The 23,454-nt window shown below is 25.5% G+C and overlaps 1 protein-coding gene across 4 annotated transcripts; it reads right to left on the bottom strand.

The window, feature by feature from the left end:
- Positions 1-900: 900 nt before the first annotated feature.
- On the bottom strand, positions 901-23,430 carry Hpr1 (THO complex 1-like protein Hpr1). 4 transcript variants are annotated; one of them, XM_087153572.1, is made up of 20 exons: positions 23,209-23,430; positions 22,984-23,063; positions 19,458-19,518; positions 18,090-18,156; positions 17,802-17,920; positions 17,676-17,724; positions 16,490-16,585; positions 14,921-15,047; positions 13,324-13,435; positions 12,950-13,084; positions 12,050-12,150; positions 11,883-11,949; positions 8,601-8,651; positions 8,014-8,108; positions 6,210-6,263; positions 5,423-5,488; positions 4,543-4,614; positions 3,810-3,963; positions 3,253-3,352; positions 901-1,236 (listed from the first exon to the last, which is right to left on the bottom strand). In XM_087153572.1, the coding sequence occupies exons 1-20, from the start codon at positions 23,242-23,244 to the stop codon at positions 962-964; spliced, it is 1,917 nt and encodes a 638-aa protein (XP_087009698.1). In that variant the 5' UTR covers positions 23,245-23,430; the 3' UTR covers positions 901-961. The 4 variants fall into 4 exon arrangements, with proteins under 4 accessions (XP_087009698.1, XP_087009700.1, XP_087009699.1 ...); XM_087153574.1 differs by having other exon boundaries at positions 3,245-3,352; positions 23,209-23,428; XM_087153573.1 differs by having other exon boundaries at positions 13,324-13,432; positions 23,209-23,424.
- Positions 23,431-23,454: the final 24 nt, after the last annotated feature.

Raw genomic sequence — 23,454 nt, 5'->3', positions numbered from 1 at the left:
ATTTCAGGTTTTAGTACGTAAAAATTGTAAATATGTCAAGTGGCCACAAAAATATTGAACAGCAAAAAATAAAACAGAAGTTTTTCTGCTTTATTAAAATAGGAAAATATATATATTTTTAATACCTCAAACATGTTTTAGAGTTAAAAGATAAGGAACAAAAAAAAAAAAAGTAATGTATCTGTTAGAATATATTACATAAAAGGCTTAGGCATATAATAACTATTTTATTATAAAAAGGGAAAACTTAATACATAATAGTTATCACTCAAATAATTCATCCAATATAAAAAAAAATATTATATATACAAAGCTGCTTTCTTTTTTATAAATATTGTCAATAGTTTTCCTTTTGATGTTATAAATTTTCAAATTATAACTCTCTAAAAAAAAGCATTCTGAGTAAATTTCCAGTTTGAGAATTAAATAACAGAATGATCACTCGTGCATATTCCTGTTCTTCCAAATTTTGAAATTTTTCTCCCAGTTTGTTTATATTTTATCGGTCTTACATTGTAGCTATATTTGCGATATTGGAAATGTCACCATATTGAATTTTTAAAATAGTAGTAAAAAATTATAACTGTTTAATTTTTCTTCATTTATGATTAAAAATACTAGCTGGCTCGTAAAAATTTAAGTAATGATTGTCCTTTTTTTAAATGTTTTTTAAAAAGGATAATGGGCTTATACCTGATTTATTGTTGTACTCTTATTTATAGTTATTTTAGATTTTGTGTTTAAATCATAAAAGACCCAGGTTTTGTCCAAATACAAAATATCTGCAATGCTCTTAATTTAATGTTTTGTATTCCGAAATGTCAGCATTACATTTATCATACTCACATGATTTTATTAAAAAAAGATTCAGAACAACAAAAATAAAGTTACAAACAGAAATAATATACAAAAAAAGTTACAATTATTTTATTTATAAAGAAGGTATATGTTCACAGCACCTCTAATCTAATGAAGGTAATAAATGCTGCACTGTATTTAAACAACCGGCACCTTTAAGAGCTTTTACAAAAGCAAATAAGCTCCCATATTGCTCCATCCATATAGTCAACATATTTTCGGTTTGAGCTTTATTTGTAGGTTTCTCACTTGCAAAATATTCTATTTCATCTTCTTTAAACCCTAAATGAATGGCTAAGATTTGCCAAACATCTTGCAGTTTTCCACTTATAGCTTCTATTAATGCTTTGGTTAACACCTTTTCTTTCTTGGGTTTTTCTGAAAAATTAATATATAAAGGCATTTTAATATATAATATCAAAAGACAGTATATATATTTGTATATATAGTACATAAAAATTACAGCATACAAATTATAAACAGCTTGTGAACTAATTGATGGTGCCATTTTCAAATCCTAGTAATTAAAAGGACAAGAAATGCAAGCCTCATAGAAATTAGAACAACATTTTTAAATGAATTCGGGAATGGGATACATATCAAACAACTGTTAAAATAGGAAAACAGCAAACTAAAAAAAGTATACTTTCCACTACTTATTCTGAAATTGAAATTAATATATTCTATTATTCTTTTGCGATAAAATTTGTTTTCATTATACTTATAACAGAAGGTTTTAACGGTCTTAAACACTATTTTAATCATATAGCACTGAACAATTCATAATAGTTTGTTTGAAATAAATATATATATAAAACTTTTATACTGTAGCATTAAAAAAATATAGAATTAATTTGAACTAATACTTAATAAAAATGTGTAATCAAGTATGGTTTCAATTACCTTAAATTTTAAACATTTTTGTACAAAGTAATTAAGTGGATGATTCTGTAATTCACAATTAAAAGAACATATGATTACTGTAGTGTTGATTCGAATAAATCAGTTTTAAAATCAAATGAAAGGAACAAATCAATAATTATAAAACAACAAAACACCATCCAATAAAATTTGTTACTGCTGTGAATAATGTATAAACATACGATCCTTGAATTCCTCACCAAAAAAAATTAAGAACATAATGTAAAATTTCTAATTAAAGTTTTTTTTTTCTCCATAAAAAGACTGATTTCCCAAAAAGTTTGAAATAATGAATTTTGCAGGTAAGGCAGTGTTATGCGTCTAAACCATGTATATAATTAGTGCAGGATTTCTTAATTTGAGCTATCAACTTTTGCCGTTTTTACTAACATTATTAATTAAAATAAAAAGATGTTGAATCATAAATCTGAAACTTTCAATGCTTCAAATCTATTATTTTGAAATTTTTTTTGGTAGAAAATGGAACATTTTGAACATGCACAAAAGTCAGGAATATCAAGGTTGGAAACTCAAATTAGGACAAATAAGGATAAAATACTTTCCATCAAGAAAAATCAAAATAACTGTAAACTCTAGAAATTTAATTGCATTAGCCTAAATAGTTATATACGGTTTATTTTAAAATATCACAAACATTGTTCACTCTATATTTTGACTAAGTGAATATTTTAAACATCTTTTATTCAGTTATTATTCAAGTAAGATAGTGAAAAAAAAAACACTATTTCAAAATAAACATATAAAAAATTATGAAATAATAGGTTTTGCATTAAACACTTATTCTAAGACAGAAATTGATTCTAATTTAAGTGTTAATGTTGAATATACTTTGCAAAGAACAATTTGCTTGAAGTTTCCATATTTAAATTATATATCTTTCCTTTTGGGTGACTAGAAAATAATTAGCAACAAAAGTAATATTTAGTTATTGGCATAAAAGCCAGAACTAACTATTGAGCAAAACACAAACCACAACATGTATTCTAAAAAAATTATTAGTGTTATAAATATGGAAAATCCTCCCACAGTGGAAAAAAAACATCCTGAAAGAAGTAGGTTTCTTCTATCCCATGTGAAAGAAACCCCTATTTACAAAAAAAAAAAAAAAAAAAAAAAAAACAGATTATTACTTAATCCATTTTGTTTAGTTTTTCCTTTCTTTTTTTGAAACTAAATATGATGCAATTAAAATGGTATTAAATGAGAACAAATCACTGAAGCACTTTAGGGTAATGGTAACCCTACGATACCACATAGGATTCTCTTGCCCTCAAAATAATCTCAATTGCAAATAAAATTTTCTATATTGTGCATAGTTTTTAAACTCTATAAAGATAACAGTAAAAAAAACTTACTCGTATTGCTTAAAAAAAATATAAAATAGAGATTATTAAAGATATTACAAAACATTTACTTAAACATCTCATCCCTTTTAAATTATTACTTAAATACCTTCTTCTTTTGGTTCTTCATCTGTTTGAAAAAATTCTTCGTTGCCATCCTCAATTGAATCTTCAGCCACCGCAGTGTCAACTGTCATAACATCCTGTTGCTGAAAATAATAATATAAGGCTTGTTATTATTTTTTCAATCATTGAAAATATAACTTATTTGAGGACATATTTTTTATAAATACATTCTTTTTTTAACGAAAAAGAAAGTTTAAAATCAATAAAGTATTCTATAGTGTATCCTATGTCTTGTGAACTGCGAAAGTTTGAATTCTAATATTTTTCACTAAAAGACAACCAATGAAAAAAAATTTACAGTTTCTATGTAACAACACATTTTAGAATATCTGGATAAGATGATGAATGTTTTTATAGTCTAATAATTTTAATACTTCAATTATCATAGAACTATTTGATCATAGTTTTTAAATTCAATTCTTGTTACTTATTAGCACATAAGCTGTTATTTTAAAATTCAAAAGAGAAAATAAAGAGCATATGACAAATTAATATTTATTTCAATTCAAAATAATAAATAAGTCATAAGAATCAGCTTACACTTTGAGGTTTTTCTTTTATCACTTTCTGAATTACTGATTCCAGGTAGTCAGAAGCACCTTTTGTTTGCTGGAGATTTGCAGTAAAAATATGAGGGGATTTCATGCATAAAAGACGCAAAGCTTTCCAAGTGTATCTGCTGTCATGAATATCTCTAAAATATCAAAAATTATTTTTTTTAGTGAGGAACACCAACTTATTAGAATCACGTTATAATTAATCTTAAAACTCTTTTACCAATAATTCTATCAATATAATAAGGAAGAAAATATTAAATTTACTGATTGGTTTTAAGCAAAGAGCAAAAGAATTATGTATACAAATAATGACTTAAAATAACGGATGACATTGAATATCTAAAAGATAACTACAATTTTCGAAAACAAAAAAACTACAAAAATTTAAATTATACATTATGAAAGTAAATACTTATTTCTGAAATTACTCAGTTTCACAAATGTTAAGCCTATATATATTTAAAAGTGTGAAATAACAAATAATAAGCTTGTTGATATCTTTCTTTCTTTTTTTTTTTATCTTTTAATTAGAAAGTCTACTGTGCATTTTATAGGAAGCTCGCAGAATAGTTAACAATCTGTGAGCAGATTTTTCTTCTAACAATAATATTTTTTATATATTAAAAAAATAAATCCATACAGGGTTTGACCACATTGTTTAATAATGAATCATGAACATTTTTATTAACATAATAATAAAAAGGTTAAAATTTTACTTTTTAAAAGATGAGGTGTCAGCTTTTCCACTAGATAGATGAAAGAATGACTCCAAAGAGGGAACAAAGTTTCTAAAAAACAGTAAAATGACACTAGAAACAAAAACTATAAACGTAAAAATATCTCACAAACTAAACATCTAAAATAATCAGTCAATAAATATAATTATACAATATACAGTTCTTAAAACATTTAATTCCAAGAATAAAATTTTTTCAGCACATGTGAGAAAATATCTTATCTTAGTGGTGGCAAAACTGTATGACAATCTTCATACTTACAAATTTTAAAGTCATAAATTAAAAATTATAAGTATAAATTTTCAAATATCAATAAGATTCAGATACCATGTAATTTCCTTTAACACAGAAAAGAACACTAGCGTTTCATGCTGTATTTCATAATTATAAATTATTGAAATGCTAAATATATTCTATGTCAAAGGGATATCATAAGACGTCCCTTTTAATGCCCCTGATACTTTCTTTACTCAAATATTTTGTATAGAATTTTATAATTCATAAATTAAACATAAAATGTGACATTCTTTAGTTAGAGTTTTCTCTGACTCCTTAATGCTAACTTGGTAGCTATATATGTTTCAAATATTGTTTCATTTTATACTTAAAACAGCATAACAAGCAAAGAATTTATTACAGATCCATACTATGTACACTATATCAAACTTCAATAATTCACACTTGTTCAAATTCCAACAAATTTTTAAAACAATTACAACTGAGTTTAATAATCTCTCTTTTTGTTTTCTTCTATTTTTTCCCTTTATTTAGTTTTTTAATTATATATATTCCATTCAAAAGCGGACAAATAATTTAACTTTGGTTAAAATAGGATTTTTTAAAAAATAAAAAAAATTACCTTTTAGCAGATTTGCAAGCATCCCAATTGTTTGTATTATTACACCACAACTTCGGTAAATCAGAACTGGAAATGAAGAAAAAAAATTATCTATACACGGTTAGGTAGTCAATTATTTTTATGTTATATTTGTTGACTTAAAGTTCTGAAAACGGATGCTTTAAAATAATCTACCACATGTTACACAGAATCCTGGCTAACAGCATTTCAAAATAATACATTTAGGAGTGAAGAAAATAATAAATAAGTTTCCAACAAACTTAACATTTCATAGAATCTGTGGGCAAACAACACTTAAGATAGTAAATATTTTTTGAAAGTAATTATTTTTAAGTCGAAGACAAAATATTAAAATACTAAATAAATTCATTTTTACCATAAAATAAAAACTTGATTTGTTTCATATATTTTTATCATGCAAAAAACTACATTATTCAATACAGAAAAGATATTTTCAGTTATAAAAAAAGTAAAAGCACACTATTCCAGTTACAGAAAAGTTTATGGATTTAATAAAAAGGTCAAAAAACCACACAAACATACCAAGAGACAAATAACTTTAAAAATGTATTTTTAAAAAAATAATATAGTAGGATGCATAAATTAACACCCAAAAATATTTCTCCTACATTTTATTGTGATATGTTTGTAAAATTGAGAACAGGCAAACTATTTTTAAAAAAAATTTATTTTCTTACAATAAAAAAATATGCTAATATTTTTTAAAAAAATCAAACAAACTATGAGTTATTCAAGATGTAAAAAAAGTAATATGAACAAAACTTACTTTGCCTTCTTAATAGGATACGACTGTAAATCTTCAGCTAGACGTTTACTAAACCTAAAAGATGACATTAGAATGATTTAGAAAAAAAATAATGTATCGAGTTCAGAGTGAAAACAATTTGCCTTTTTGCATCACAACTTAAATCAAATTAAATATATCATACGATTCTATAGTGAAATTCCAGTTACATGACTGATAAATATACAAAAATTTTATATTGAAGTTAATTCAGTTCTCATCAAATTTACAATATTTCACACAGAATAGAATAAAAATCTGTCAATATCCTAAACATCTTCTAGAAGGTTAATTGTTTTCATTTTTTAACTTATTTAATTTGCTGAATTTAAATTAATGATAATTTATAAAAGTTCTCTAAATTTGTCTGAATTATTGAAAAGGACTTTTAGAGATTTCTAATTATTGAGAGGAATATATACCAAAAAAACTACCTAACCCAGAAACACCCATATTCAATAAATAAAAATACATAAGTTTATAAGTCAATAAATATCAACATATAATCTAATAACACATATTTGCCAGCAACAGAATTTTTCTGTTAAATGAATAATAGAAGTTACTTTTACACCACTAATTGCATATCAAGCGGAATAAGTAAAAGTTATTTTTCACATTATGAACACATTTATCACAGCCAATGTGGTAAATGTATTCATAAATTTACTGCAGTTCACACAAAAATGCAAGCAGTTTTATTACCATTTGACAACTGTTAAGACAAAATACTTAAATGGATCTTTTTTTAAATAGTGCTTTTCAATTTTTTTAATGAAACAGTGCATTAACCTAATTTGCATATTGAGATTAAACTATTGAATGAATTTATGCCAGCAAGTATAATTTAATTTCTTAGTAAAGTCATCTCGGAACAAAACAATCTCAGGGATCTGTCTAGGTTTTACTGAAAGGTACCTATTTTGTGAAAATTAAGACATAATTTGTGAAAAATTAAAAATTATATTAAAAAATCAATACAAAAACATGGTAAAAATATAGATTTATCGTTTCTTAAGGGATACAAAAATAAAATTTTAAGAAAAAGTATTTTGTGAAACTACCGTTTTTCCTAAAGTTGAATTTGTGACACTACCGTTTTACCTAAAATTGAATTTGTGAAGGTACCGCTAAACGGTAGTAAATTCGGCCAGGACGGACCCCTGAATCTGCTTAAAATAACTTCACTCTGATAGAACACCGCCCACCTGAAGAGTCTCCAATAATTTTAGCCACCTATTAAACTTTTAAGATTAAAAAAACAAATCAAACATCACTGTTCCTTCTTGGTACATCCCACAAATAGTTACCCTGTTCAAAACAAACATTAAACTAAATTTTATAAATATGTTCTTGATAACTATTTTCACTTCATCATTCTATAATCACTTCATTATCTGACACAAGTTTTGCACCCGTAAAACATACAAAATCTACTAACTGTAAAATTCATCTTTGTATAATATAAAATAAGTAATGTATATAATATAATTACAAACAAAATTATCCTAAATGAATCCTTAAAAAAAATCTCCAAAACACACATAGAAATCAAGCTTAAAGCAAGAAATGCAAATAATCTTAATAAGAATATGTTGATAACTTTCCACTATTTGTTTAAAAGTATATGGAGGGGGAAAAAAACGCAAATAGTCATGATTTAATTAAAATAAATAGATTAATTTTTGTGATTCATTTGTAAAAATATATACACCTCGCAATAGTTATCTGATAACATAATTGTAAAAAAAATATATATAATAAATATATACTTTTGAATCAATACCTGTTATCCAGTTGTGTTTTCTCTGTCACATGCTTAAAATCTGGGCATCCTTCATTTTTCCAAGCATTCCAATATTCTTCTCGCTGAAGAATTCTCTTTTAAAAAAATGTATTTTAATAAGAATTTTTTTTTATTCAGAATTAAAACATTTTTTAAAACATATATATATATAGGTAGATAGATAGACTTTCTTAGCTGAATACTTGAAAATTAATTGCATAAATCATCTAGTTAAATGATAATTTTAATCAGATGAAAATAAAAAGAAGCACAAGCAAAAAACATTATAAATGAATTTTTTTTTTTCAAAACAATGAATTTAACTTTTTAAACAGATATATGTATTTATATAGTCTTTTTCAGCTGAATACTTGAAAATTTACTTAATATAAATAAATCATCTTGTGAAATAAATGATAATTATGATCAGATGAGGGATAAAAAGGAACACAAACAAGCAAATAATAATATAAATGATTTTAAAAACAAAATTAAAATAACTGATCATATCGATAAAAAAAGATGATAAATGCAATGAACAAATGAAACAGAAAAATTATGATAAAACTACTGGAAATAGCAATTACTTCTGTATCTTGAGCAAATCTTTCACCATTTGGTGGTGTTTCCTCCAATAACTATAAAAAAGAAAAATTCCAAAATCAGCATTTTAAAGAAACATTTATGTCCATTACTTTTAATAATCCAATAAAATAATTTAAGTCAAACAAAAATCAAATAAAATTACATCATTATACAAAGTTATAAGCATGTAGACATGAAAAAAAAAAAAACATTTGCCATGTGACGAGTCAATAAAAAAAATTGACAACTTAAATTAAATAAACACTTTTCCCATCAGTTTTTTTTAATTGTTTGATGATAAGAGTATGTCAATGAGAAAGACTTCGGAAAACAGAATTTTCATTAAAATGTCCAATATCTTCATTCAAAATTTTGATCCTTCAGAATCCATCATTTTGTGATAGAATGATTTATGTGGAAGGAGAATCAACAATTTACAACTTTAACAATTCACATACAAAGTTGTAATGCATACATTAAATTTATTTTATACTTGTTTATTTTTCCATTCAATTTTTTGTATTTTCTCGCCCCAAATATTTTTAAATAAAGTTCAAATAAGTACTTTTAACTAAATTTTTCACATATTTATATTATTTTTATTGTAGAATTAACTTTTTATAACTGTAGATTATTTCTAATATGATTTCTTTTTATATATATAATTTAATCCAAACAAAAAAAAGTTTGCAAAAAGTAGCTATTAAATTAAAAAGATTATTGATATCAATCACTAACTCTTTAAGGTTTAAGAAAAAGTGGTTACATAGTTCATTGGCTACTGGCTACTAACTGAAAATTTAAATTTTCATGTCCTAAATTGCAGGCATATTATGACATAATATATGAAAAGAAAATTTAATCTTTCTATTTTTGTGCATTTTAATTTATACATCAGAACTCGCACCAGTTTAAAAATTTTTCTCCAATAAAAATATCAATGCCATTAAATGAACCCTAACAATCCATCTTTCTCTACAAAGTATTCTCCAATCATCAAGATAATTTCATTTCCCCCAAGACCTTTTAAAAGGAATTTATAGTGGACTACTCATTAAATAATGTTAAACATTGTTGTATTACTTACTATAACTCTGAAGAATCAGATTTCTAAAAAGCAAAGAATTTAAAAATGGTATGTTGTGAAAAAAAAATAAAGGAAAATGCAAAAACTGGTCACATTTTTGTTTTGTTGCAATTAAATATTATTAATGTTAAATCAAAGATGAATTATTTGATATTATAAAAAAACTGCATGAAAAAAATCTAGAGAGATGAACAAGTCTGAAATAATTATTGCCAAAACAAGCCTTTCCCACATTTGATTAATTAAAAAGTAACTAACCCCTATCCTATCTCAATTTTTTTTAAAAACTCCTCTTCATAAAAAGTACTAAATTAAAACAGAAAAATTCATTTAGAATAAAAATATAATTATAAACCAGGTTACAATAAAACTAAAACAAACCATGTAGTAAATAATAAGAACACAAAATTTACATGCAATTACACACTTTAGATAAAGCAAATTATCAACCATGTATTCATATAAAATCAAACAAAAGCAAAGAATGCATAATAAAATATTTGAAACTTAATAAAAATATTTTAATAAAAATCAATCAGTTAACTAGAAAAATTATTACAGGTAACGGCTGGAAAATCAAAAAATGTTTTATCTCAACCACTCCAAAACTTATTGGAGGAGAGAAAACAATCTGCAGGCACTTTAGACGAACCTGCTGATTCCTTGAGTAAAACCAAGTTTCAAAATATAAATGCTGACATTAAGTGCAGCTTTGCTTGAATTAAGTTAAACAAATGAAATTATATTTTGCTGAAAGTCACAAACACTAAACTGAGAAATCTAGTGAAATGCAATAGCAGGGAACAGCCTCAAGCATGTAACACGATTCAAGACTTTGACAGTGAAATTCCTCAAATTGATAGATAGGCAGAAAATATACCAGTCACACACTACCGAAAAAGCAGCATTTTACGCTTCCTTGTATGGACTAGATCTGTCAAAAGAAGAACTAGTAATATAGTACATTGACACCATAGTTCTCTGAGTTTAGTAAGTGAAACTGAGGCTGTTCTTCATGTACTAACTTTCGCAAGTCTCCTGATCTGAATGGAAGCCACGTTGGATTGATTGGCCAACTTACAGAAACAGGTCTTTAAAACAGCTGTCCTGGCAATATTATTTGTTTTGAGACTGATCAGCAGTTGTTCAGGTTAGAGAAATTGAGAAATTCAAATATTATAACAAACTTCTTAATTATAATTCTGGTAATCAAACATTCGTATTTCTCAAGCATTGGAACAACAATCAAATACTGCAGGAAAATAACCCCTATAGCCGAGCAATCAATGAGGATTCGACTTTTAATTCTATTGAGTGGCATAATTTGAAATCTCGCATTGATAAATCTGAGAATCTTTTCGGAGAATGTTCCCATCTGCATTTCGCATTTGCCATCTGCATTGGGTGTTAAAAAGACATCAGATCCTCCTGAATATCATGAGTAACTTGCTCTTGAATTAATTAATATCCCAGAAGATGCTATACGGATGGTGGAAGGAATGAAAAGCCTTGTTATGGTAGCATACCCTCCAACTTATGAGGATTTTGAAAATAATTCTTTCTAGTGGTAGCGAACCAAAGTAGAAATTTTTAAAGCAAATGGATCTCTCATAAAACTTTTATCAGAACTTAAGAATCTAGCCATATGGCCTGCACTTTTATAAGTAATAGTGGACAAGTTACGCTAAAATTAATTTTTCTTAAATATTAAGACATTAATTTTGCTACCGTCTGAAAAGAAGATTTCTGAAACTACGGAAATTCCGTAGCAGTTGGAGGGTATGTGGTAGTAGTATATACATTAGGTCCCAAAACAATTCCTGTCATATCAAATTGAAAAATCCAGAAATTGCGGGGAATTGATTTCTAGTGATACAGGTCTCAGCTAAGTACTTTCATTTCCTAGTTCAGGTAGCATTTGAATTTTAACTAACAGTTGAAGTGCCATCCAGCATCTTTCTAATTTGCATAGGGTAGGAGATAATGCAATAATGGCTGTTGGACAAGCTAAAACCTCTTTCATCATCTTGTGAGTTACACTTGCAGTGAATACCTTCGCTCAATAACATATTAAATATATGTAGATAATCTATGGAAAATTATTATCAGTACACATAAAACTTTTAAATAAAATAACAAGATCAAAATTTGTTAAGCTGACATTATCAATGATAAAATATTTTTCTAAAAACCTTACTTTATAGATACGCTTAGTAACTTCTTTGATCCAGTTTTGTTGATCTTCAGTTAAAACAAAAGAATCCCTAAGGTAAAAATATAGCTTGAAAAAAGTATGCTTTAACTGGAGCATGTTGTACTTCATAATTTAAAAAAGTTTCGTAAAATAAATAAAATGTCACTTACAATTTAAACCTTACAGGAGATGTTAAGTATTGAAACAGAATAAGAAACTGCACCAAAACATAACGCCGAAAGTGGCTGTCACTTAGCTCAAGTTCCAAAAGCTATAAAACAAAACTTGATAATATAAAGAATTTCAAAGGAGTAACAATTCAACACAAAAAGAACTATATAATGTGAGATACATATATATAAAATGTTATAAAAACAAATATGGCAGAAAATTTAATTAAAACTTAACACTTTAAACAGACAATAAATGTCAAATGTGCAGTGATGAGAAAAGTGCCACACTGGGGGTGGGGGGAATTATTGTCATTTAATAAAACAATGTACTTTTTTTTAACCAAATCATACTCTTAATAAATTACCTTTACAAATTGGTCAAATTTACCTTTGACTGATTTGTGGTCAAAATATCAATAATAAAATAAACACATGATTTTTAAGATCATAAGCATAAAAATGCATCTAAAAAAATTGCAGGCATTTCCATAACAAACAATCTACTAGACAAACTATCTACTAGCAACTACTTTGCCTAACGATCTTATTTAGGCAAGAGTATGTATCATACAAATATAGTATTGAACAAGTCTGTTGTACTGTTAAATTTTACAAAGCTTACTAACTACCAAAAAAATATGAAACTATAAAACCCTTCAGTAGAAAAATAGGCATAAACTTATTACTCACTAACATAACACACTGATTATTACAGCTTAAACAACAAAATTGATTCAAAAGTAAATTAAATATTTATGCAACTGAAAAATTTAGCTATGACAATTTGTATAATAAAACTAATCAGCAGCTTTTGATAGTCTACATTCTTATTTATGTTTGAATAGTAAACATTGAAGCTCAGATAATATCACCTAAGATTCTTAAAATCAAGTTTACCTTAGGACTAGTTAGGTATTTAGCAAAATAGACAGAAGCCCCACTGGGAGATGGTAACTTGGCTTGTTTCCATTTTGAAGAATTGGCATCATCAGATTTGAAACTGCCAAAAACTGTCAGGACTTCAGAAGTACACTAAAATAAAGTATTTGTGATAATTTAATACAGTATTCTTAGCAACTATTTTAAAAGAAATGAGATGTAAATTGTAATTGGTATAAATTAATAACAAATAAAAACTATATAAAGCTGAAAAAGTTTCACCTATATAAAAATTTATCAATTTTTTCCATCATAATTTTTAATTAGATAAAAATTTTAACTTATACTTTGAAGGAAAAAAAAGTCTTATTCAATGAAAATTAAATACTTACACTAGCAAAATGTCTCCATTGCATTTTATTGTAACAGCTGTTGGGATTTCGGAAAAAATCTTGAAGTGACCAAAATTTTTTATATAAATTTCTATCTGCAACAATGGGACTGCTGAAAAAATTCAAATTTTATAAATATTTCAAGGACTATTAAACTAGATTAATTATTAGCCTGATAAGATTAAGACTTGTCAAAAAGAAAGAAATATTTTTGATAATTGTGTACTGTCTTTATTATTATTATTACATCCCTTCTGATTCTATAATTCATCATAATCCATAACAATAATATTTATTTTATCAAATTATACTTATTTTAGAATAAAAGTATGAAAAAAACTAGTAAAAATATAGAAAACTCCTTTAAAACATATATAATTAACAAAACAATATGCTTAACTAAACTCATGCTTAAACTAAATAAATTTGTAAAACTTCGTAAATATAAAGAAATTAAAAATTATTGATTAAAAAATAAAAAAGAATAAATTTTAGCTTAACAAAATATAAATAATAGCTTTTTGGTTCAAATAGTGTTTATTTTATTCAGATTGTGTGCACATTTTAATCAAAATTATTATTCATAGTTAACACAGTACAATTAAAAAAACTTTTTTCATTTCTTTAATTAAAAAACTAAATACTCAAAACATAATTAAATACAATAGGTTTGCGACTAGCCAGCTCACAACTAACTGATCCAATAAAAATTGGAAATAATTTAACCTACCATTTGTAAATCTTCGTCTTGGGTGGCAGGAGAGGGGAAAAAAAGAGGAAAGCTATAACAGTTGTCTGCACTTTTTAACTCTTTCTAGATATAATTTTTTAGGTTTGTGTAGCTTATTTATAAATATTGAGTATTTTTACATTAATTATTCATCTTAAAATTTGTTTTTAATTACATGAGAGGGGGGTAGGAAGTGAACTTTATCCTGTATTGTAATCCCTTCCACCAAATACCACTGATTTACTGAAGCCTACTGCAATTATTTTCTATGTAAATAATATTATATAAGTACATTATAAATTGTTAAAATCTATAAATCATTTCATATCATTTTTTGAACTTAGCCCAGCATAGTCTCTCATGCAATTTACAAATTCTTTACCCATGTATATTTTGGTTGCAGCATATTTTGTTTAGAACTAAATTTTTTAAATTATATTCGTTAAATACACTTCACAACTAATTATGAAAGAAATATATATCACTTAAATTCATTCACATCTGTATTAAATTATACTCTCAACATATGACATCAAAAGTTTATTTAAAAGTAAACATATTAAATGAAGTTACAAAATAAGTAAAGGTCTTACTACATTTCTTAATTGATGTAGAACACTCATTTTAAAAGTTAACAATGAATATCTTTAGCAGATTCAATTTTTCATACATATTAAGTAAATTTACATATTAAGTATTTATATATTAAGTAGTAAAAATATATTGCAGTACTGATGATTAATAGAGTTTATTTTTATTGAATGTAAAATATGACCATTACCAATATGAACTTTATAAGATAATATAACAAAACTTAGAGAAATGAAAAGAGCTATTTATTTAATTAGAAAAAGATTCAGAAATTACCTTTGAGATGATATTTCCCCTTCTTCATTGTTATCCCCTTTTTCTGAATTCAAATCACTAAAGGCATCATCACTGGTTGCATATGAGGTAGTGTTCTCAAGATTAAATTCACTTATAACATTTAAACCTGTTGTTTAAAATTATCAAATCAATATTTTTCAATAAAGTTTTACTTTAGTACTTGAAACATCATAAAGTTTAAGTGGGCCAGAAGAAGGTAATAAAAACGGAAATAAAGAAGTTTATCATGGAAATAAAGATAAAAAATTAATTTCAAAAAGAAAAGCTTATTAAATTAAAAAGAATATAAATAAAAACTAGAGTTCGAAATTGACTTAAAACCATAAATAGATAAAGTTGAAAAAATAATAAACATGGATTAAATGTGTGGACATTAAAATTATTTCATTCAGGTGGAAAAAAGATAATAGTAGCTATTGTATTTAAAGGGTATTAAGCAAAATAAGTTCTCAATAATTTCTCAACAAATTTAAAAAATTTTATAATTTTTTCAAATTAATGCTATAAATAAATTAAGTTTGCAATTATATGCAATTTTTAAATTTTTTATCATAAGTAAAAAATAAAATATTATTAAAAATAAAAAAGCAAAAGTAAAAATTTTCATTTATCTTTAAAATACCAACTATTTAAAAATAGGAAACACTATAGTTATACTAAATGGAAATTGGCAAACTATTTATCAGTGTTTCCCTTTTTTAAATAACATGTTATTATTAGGTAAAAATAATTTTTCACATTAAAATAAAAACTGAGTAGACGGATTAAGTTTATAGCAAAATTCTAAACTTCATATTTTAAACTTCTAAAAATTATATCAATTCTACTTCAGAACAAAATTAACTATATTTTAATTACTAAAAAAGATATGTAATGACAACTTTAAAAAAATTAAATGCTTCAAAACCTAACCATGTTTTAGAATTGAAAAAAAAAAAAAGTTTACATAATGTCTAATCAATCTAACCTGGTAATATTCCATTTCATACCTTGAGCATCTATGGAATTCTCAAAACACTTATAAGTTGAATAAACATTTAATTCATGACTTCCCCATTTAATTCATGACCTTTCCATTTAAAAATTTTCAAACAAACTATTTTTGAAAGCAGCCCGTAAAAAACCCAACTGTTTTATGTATTTTCGATTAACACCATTCTGAATTCATTCAGAGAAAAACTTGAGAGATTGGAAAATGCATTTAGCATTCAAATTTGATCACTAATTATTCGATGATTTACAATGACAAAACATCTTGCACAAAAAAAGTTTTTAAATTAGAAATGGTTGTTCTTTAAATGCAGGGTTATCTTTTTGAAACTGCTATTTAAAAATGCAAAAGTAATTTCATTTGATATTCACTTATATTGTATTAAATTAAATTATTCTTGTATTAAAACGATTCCAATAAAAAATTTCTTTAGTTTAAAATTTACTTAATTTTAACTTATTAAGTCCATTTTAAAGAAAAGGTTACACAAAAGACATATTAACATTAAAAAAAAACAGAAATATACTACAAAATTTAAAAACTTATTCTGTAATTACCTGAACGTTCTGAAAGTGGAAATATGTGAGCTAAAAACATTAATATTCGACCACAGAACACAGTATTTTGGGACCTTGATAATCTTTTCAACAGATCTAAAAACAATTAAACATAGATAAGAAAGAAAGCTAAATAAAATGTTGATGAGATACATTTAGAAAAAATGATAACCTTTTGATACATATTGTTAAACTGATGTAAAATCAAATTTATATTTTAAATAAGGTTATAAAATAAAGTATATTTAAATATGCCATACAAATTGGAGCTACAAATTATACAAAAAACTACTTATAACTAATTGTTCAGAAGAAGTTATGTACTTAAATGATTTTTTTCTTAAACAATTTCATATTGAAGCTATTTTTTTGCTTTACCATATGAAAGATACAAAAAAAAAATTTCAGATGCAGACTTTGTGAATTACAACAAAAAAGCTAATATATATGCAAAACACATTATTTATTAAATATTTATTAGCATCATTAATTCAAGGAATTATAAAAATCTCTCAATATTGCAAAATAATTTCAGAAAAAATGCCTAAACTTTTTAGAACAGTTTAAAGAAATAATCTCACTCCAACTAGAGCTTAATTATAGATTTTCTTTTAATTGAATCTTTAAATAATTTATCATTAAATAAAAACTCTATAAGAAGACTGTACTAGAATAATGTTTAATTTAGAGGGTAGTTAAGAGTAATTGGTGCAAGACTGCAATAAATGTGGGATAATCTTAATGAAACAAATGTCCCTTATGGAGTGGCTGAGAGGGTTTGAAAAATTTTACCTAATAAATTTATGCTGCGGTTGGTCTCTATATTTCACTGCCTCATTCATATATTGTGACAAACTATAGTTTGTTACAAATATACTTCAGGAAAAATATTATTATTAAGAAAACTATGGCTCAAGTACTAGATCTATAATATGAGAAACAAATTTTTAATGTTCTAAAATTCAAATAATAGAAAGTAAACTCAGCTTAATTTCTTAATTCACTGAATCTTCAGGCAGTTACAACAGCTATAAAGTGTTTTTACACTTAGCTCATCATTTTGCACAGTGTTACTGCACAAAAATAAAAATTTAAAAAAAATAAAAATTTATGACTTAGTTCAATCCTAAGCTTAAATTGAATAATTTATTACAAGCAACACTATTAAAATAAAATCATCACATACCATTACAAGACCGTAGAAGATGATTCTTACAAGCCTTAAAAAATATTTCCTAAAAATATAAAAGTAATGATTAATTATCTGCAGAACAATAAAAAAAAGGGTTTAAAACAAAAAAAAAATGCTTACTTTTTTGAAAGTATCAACTCTATTTTCCATGAAAGAAAATGTTTTCTCACAATCCACTATAGTTGATGCTTCAAACAAGTCACCAATAACTAGGACTGGAAGATTACCAGACGCAATATCTAAAACATTTATATTTCTTTAAGAAATGCTACAAAATGTGTTTTTTATACAATGCAAAGTAAAATATGTTAAAAATAAATATAATTAAAATAACATAATTATAACAAATAAATGCATTGCAGCTATTTATAATTTTACAAATTTGTTACAAAACTACATAGCATTTACCTAATAAGGCTGCATCAAACGAAAACTGGAATATTCGTTCTAAAAGAGTAATATCTGTCTTTCGCTCCTTTAAAGAAAAATATTGTAATCAATAAATACAACATACAACAACAAATTCTAACAAAATTATTCAAAAAAGTAATGCAAATTTATCTAGAACAAAAAATTTATAAATTATATGCTACAAAGATAGCATTGAAATAACTATAAAAGCACATTCTTCACATGTTAAAAATAAATGTTTTAAAGAAATGATTATCTCAAAACGTCTTGGAGTGCACTTAGCAGAATTTAAGCACCACATGTTCTCAATGATATTTCCTATGTAATTCAAAATTTCGTTCTATACCCATAAACCTTATTTTATGTAGGGATCCTAAATACATACATAGGTAGATATTGACATTACATTCAAAGGTAAAACTGAATTCTGAAGTAAAAAGAATTAGAAAAGAGAGCAAATTATTTGACAACAAAATAAAAAAAGAATTATGTTCTGTTACAAATTTTATAATTATGTGTCTTAAAAACTAAATATGTCTATATTCTTACTTGCGTAAATTCAAATTAGATAAGTTATTGATTTAATGTTTCAACTGTTTAAAAAAAAAGCAGTCACTTTCCGCTATGCTACTACAGAGCTGCCAACAGGGATTAGATAAAATCCAGTAGATTTTATGAAATATTATAAATTTCATGATAATTGTTGCATAATGTACTAAATATTTTACACATAGTATTTTTAACGTCACCAAAATAGAAAAAATGCAATATTTTCATGTTATGATTGAGATTAAACATACTTGAAATGTATTACGTGTACTCATAATTTCAAATATTAATAGGCATTTAAATTATCAAAGACAATTTTAAAAAATTGTTTTTAATTAATTTAAAAAGAGAGTTCTGAATAAAAATAAGCAGAACATTTTAGAACAAAAAAAGTTTCAAATTGGTTTTGATAAATGAGTGTTGCTTTATTATATATTAGCAATACTCATTTAAATATTGAAGCAAGCAGGCAATAATGTACTAAAATTCGATTTTAAAAGGGATTGTTTTTTAGAAAAATTTACTCAATTTTAAAGAATTTTCTAAAATGTACAAAAAAACAGGAGAATTTTAATTAAACCAGTAGACCAAGAGAAACTGGCAAAATCCAGTAGTCTACTGGAAAATCCAGTAGAGTTGGCAGCTATGCTACTAGGAGGATGAAGCAACAAAAAAAAAAAACTCCTATTTAATGTTTAACAATTAGATATTCAAAAATTGAGAGAATTAAAAAAGTAATACTTTAATTGTATTGTACTAAATACATAGCATTAGCTGACAAATAGCAAAGAACGTTATTATATTCAAAGTACTTACAATAAGAGATATTAGAACTTCCCGCATAGTCAACTCCATCAAATTTTTCAAATCAGTGGGGCTGGAAAATGAATAATTGAAACCATATAATAATATTGGTACTAACTTTTGGGCTTACTAATGACAAAACTTAAAGTACTTAACCAACAAAATAGTATTTACATGCAAAACATCAATAACGTACAAAACTTAATAACTTAACTAATTTAACATTTCAAAATGTTAATTGAATAGAGACTATTTTAATGTCATAAAAATATTCAATATAAGGTAAAAGTATAGTACATCGAATTTTAAAAATATAATACCAGGGGTCTATCCAGGTCAAATTTACTACCGTTTAGCGGTACCTTCACAAATTCAACTTTAGGAAAAACGGTAGTTTCACAAATTCAATTTTAGGAAAAACGGTAGTAAAAATACTTTTTCTTACAATTTTATTTTTGTATCCCTTTAGAAATGATAAATCCATATTTTTACCATATTTTTTTGTTGATTTTTAAATATAATTTTTAATTTTTCACAAATTATGTCTAAATTTTCACAAAATAGGTACCTCTCAGAAAAACCTAGACAGACCCCTGAATACTAATAAAAGAAATACTAAATAAGTTTTTTGTTAAGACATTTAACAATTGCAACTCAATGCATTTTAGTATTGATATTTAAGCAAATTTTTCTTTCTTATTAACCCCGTGTCAGAATCGCGGCGACACAGCGACATTGTCGCAGAACATTATGGAGCAGAAAGATTTTTCCTTTGGGAAGTAAAATATATTTTGCTTTTCTTTTCTGCTGAAATTTTTGAAAGATTTTATCTATTCTACAGAATTATATTCAAAAGATGCCTTTTTCGTGCATCGGAGTGGAAAAAAATACTAATGATTTTTCTATTCTTATTTTAGAATAATGAAAAATAAAAAATAATGAAGCAAAAAACTTGGTTTCCTTTTCTGTCAACATTTTCGTTCTATTTTTCCATGCAGTTAGTACTACTGATATTCTTATATGATATTATTTATTACAACTAAATCTCGAAATGAAAACACACATTTAGTAAACCCTTTTGCCGTTAATCTCTACAGATTTCAAAATTTTTTTTTTTAATGTGATGATGAATTACAAAATGAGAAAAAGGAATTAAATAGTGAATTATCTTTCTACAAAATGAGAGAATATTGCCCATATATTAGAATTTACACAAAAATTACATATTAATTTTTTTTTTAAAAATATTTTTTTATTCGATTTATTTATTTATTGAAGTTAACGCTTCTCTTACTTCAAATTAGTAACATGTACATTTGTTATTTTTAAGTATCTTGCTGAAAGATATTAGTGTTAGAGAGGTATGTCGCAGAAAGCCCGAAAGAACTCCGCCACAGGGCTCATTAAAAAACAAGTACTAGAATGACATTCCATCACTGGTACACACCAGGTTACAAATGAACAATACTTTAAATAATATTATCACAATGTTAAATTGTCAGAAACCAGAAAATAATAAACTTAATAACACAACATTTATGAAATAAATAAAAGTAAATTATTATTACAATAAAAAGATGTAGTAAGTTTGCCTTGTCATAAATTTTTATCATTAAAAAAATAAGTATTGAAAAAATAAGATTTTATTAATTTTCACATATCTGGTGGGTACGCCTAGAAGTCGGGAAAACTTGGTGATTATTTTGGCCAAAATTTTCATACTAATAATCTATAAAATCTAATAAACAGTTTTTAACTTACATTACACGTTCTATTAAAAGACTACACATGATTGATATCAGTTAAGAAATGGTGATACATAATAGTGATGTAACGAATAGTGATGGGGCCGAATACCAAATATTCTACCAAATTTTAGACCGAATACTTACCTCTTAAAAATTTCTCTTTTGATTGTAATTTTGTAATTAAAGTAATTTTCAAATTTTAAATTAAAAATGAAATAAATATTAACAAAATTGCTTTTTTAATCTTTGTATATTTAAAAAAATTTTAACAACTTGATTAATTTTTTTTTAATAATTTAAATATCTTGATGGCAATATGGCTTTATAAATCTAAATAATTAATAAGAGCATATTTTAGTTACAATTATGTTATACTTGTAATTTATATGCTATTTTATTTAAAATAAGAACTCATTACTACTGTTAAATGTATTAACTTTCTTTTTTATTTATGTAACATTATTAAATACACTTATGTATTATACAACTTAAATTGAGTAAATGTAAGATTTTCTAATAATTAATGCAGTGAAATGTAACTCTGCAATATTCATGATTAAATATATTTAAAAATACATTTTAAAAAATATCTTTCTTTATTATTATGAATTTATTCAGCCAAATATCTAATAATATTCATATTCAGCCGAATAACTTCATTATTCGGCTAGGCCGAATATTTAGTAAAAGGGCCGAATACCAAATAGTGGTCGAATATTCGTTACATCCCTAATATATAATATTATGTTCTGACATTTTTAACATGCCATGTTGCAAAAAAAAGCTTTAAGGCCAATATTAAAATTGGTGAATTCAGAAAGCCTTGGATTTTAGGCAAGATTTTTGCATTGTGATCTACACCAAAATAATTGCCAAGTCTTTGCAACTTCCAGGCAGTGGCTAGCCAGAAATTACAGGGAAAAAAATCTGAGAAGGGATCCAGCATATTTCCTCCCTTTTTTTTTTTAATTAGTAAGTTTAAAATCCATTTGGTACTTCAGAGATTGTCGTTGGCACAACAGATCACGATATGTGGGAATGCATTGAAATTTCTTCCATTTTGCTATAACTTTGTAAAAAAGTAAGCGTTCTGTAGCTCTGAAAAGCAATCACGAACCAAAACCACTGTTTTCACTACAGCGCGAGAAAGTGAGAATTACCGCGAGAGTTTCGCACATTCTATAAACCAATTTCAAAATTCGCGACATTCACGCATTTTAGAAAAAGCTTCGAATTTAGAATAAAATCAGTTTCACTTTTCTTCCTGGATCTTTCATTATTTTCAACATCTGCTCCATTACCTAGCTTCCCTATTTACCAGTATTGTTAAGAACCTTTTTGAAGAATAGAACACTACCCTCCGAACCACGGAACCGCTTCCAGGACACATTTCTCTGCAATCACCTGTTTACCGTAGGTAAGGTTTCTTTATGTGAGACGTTCAAACTTATTATGCACTAATGTAAGATGGACAAATACCTTATAAAGGCAAAATCTTCTATGATGCAGCAAAAATCATATGATGATGCAGGAAAAAAAGTCAATGCTTTAAAAAATAGAAGATGTTAAAAATGTATTATAATTAAAGAAATTATTTTTTCTTAAGTCTATTTGTGTGTTTTTTAATTTTTAGAAATCTCACTTAACTTTTTGAAATCTCATCCTGTTTTTGAGAAAAGGTGAAAAATTCTCCCCATTGTTTTTTTTCTATGATGAAAACACTGAAAACAGAAGTTAAAGAAAGGAAATAAACATAATCAAGTTGTAAATGACAATCAGCGTTTGCTTACTTGATTCCATTCGTAATCGGTCGAGCATTTTTAACAAACTCTCCAAAGCTATTTTTCTCCACAGCATCCTTAAGATGCATCTAATAAACAGAAATACACATTTTTAATGCAATTTAAAAAAAGTTTTTAATAAGTGTCATTTTATTTATTTATTTTAAAAGTTGATACAAAAGTAATATCAGCAAAAAATAATCAGTAAAATTAATTCAATTTACGAATACTCACAGAAAGCAGCGATTTGTTTTCTATAAAAGAACCCATTATTGTTGTTATAACGTTAAATCAAGCCAAAAATTCTTTCATTTCAAAAAATTTCGGATAGTTCGAGCGAAAAATTCTGAAATATTCTTTGATATTTAAGATTTATAAAAAAGGAAATTTTAAGTCATTGTACTAGAATAAAAAATTTTTAAAAAAACTGTTTTGTGTTGTTTTTTAAACAGTTACAGTTATTAATTTCGAGGGCTGCAA

This window comes from Parasteatoda tepidariorum, chromosome 10, assembly GCF_982258835.1.
Source record: "Parasteatoda tepidariorum strain Cologne lab strain chromosome 10, Ptep-v5.0, whole genome shotgun sequence".
Lineage (NCBI taxonomy): Eukaryota > Metazoa > Arthropoda > Arachnida > Araneae > Theridiidae > Parasteatoda > Parasteatoda tepidariorum.
Note: the sequence above shows the minus strand (reverse complement) of the source record. Positions and strands in the feature narration are given on the sequence as shown.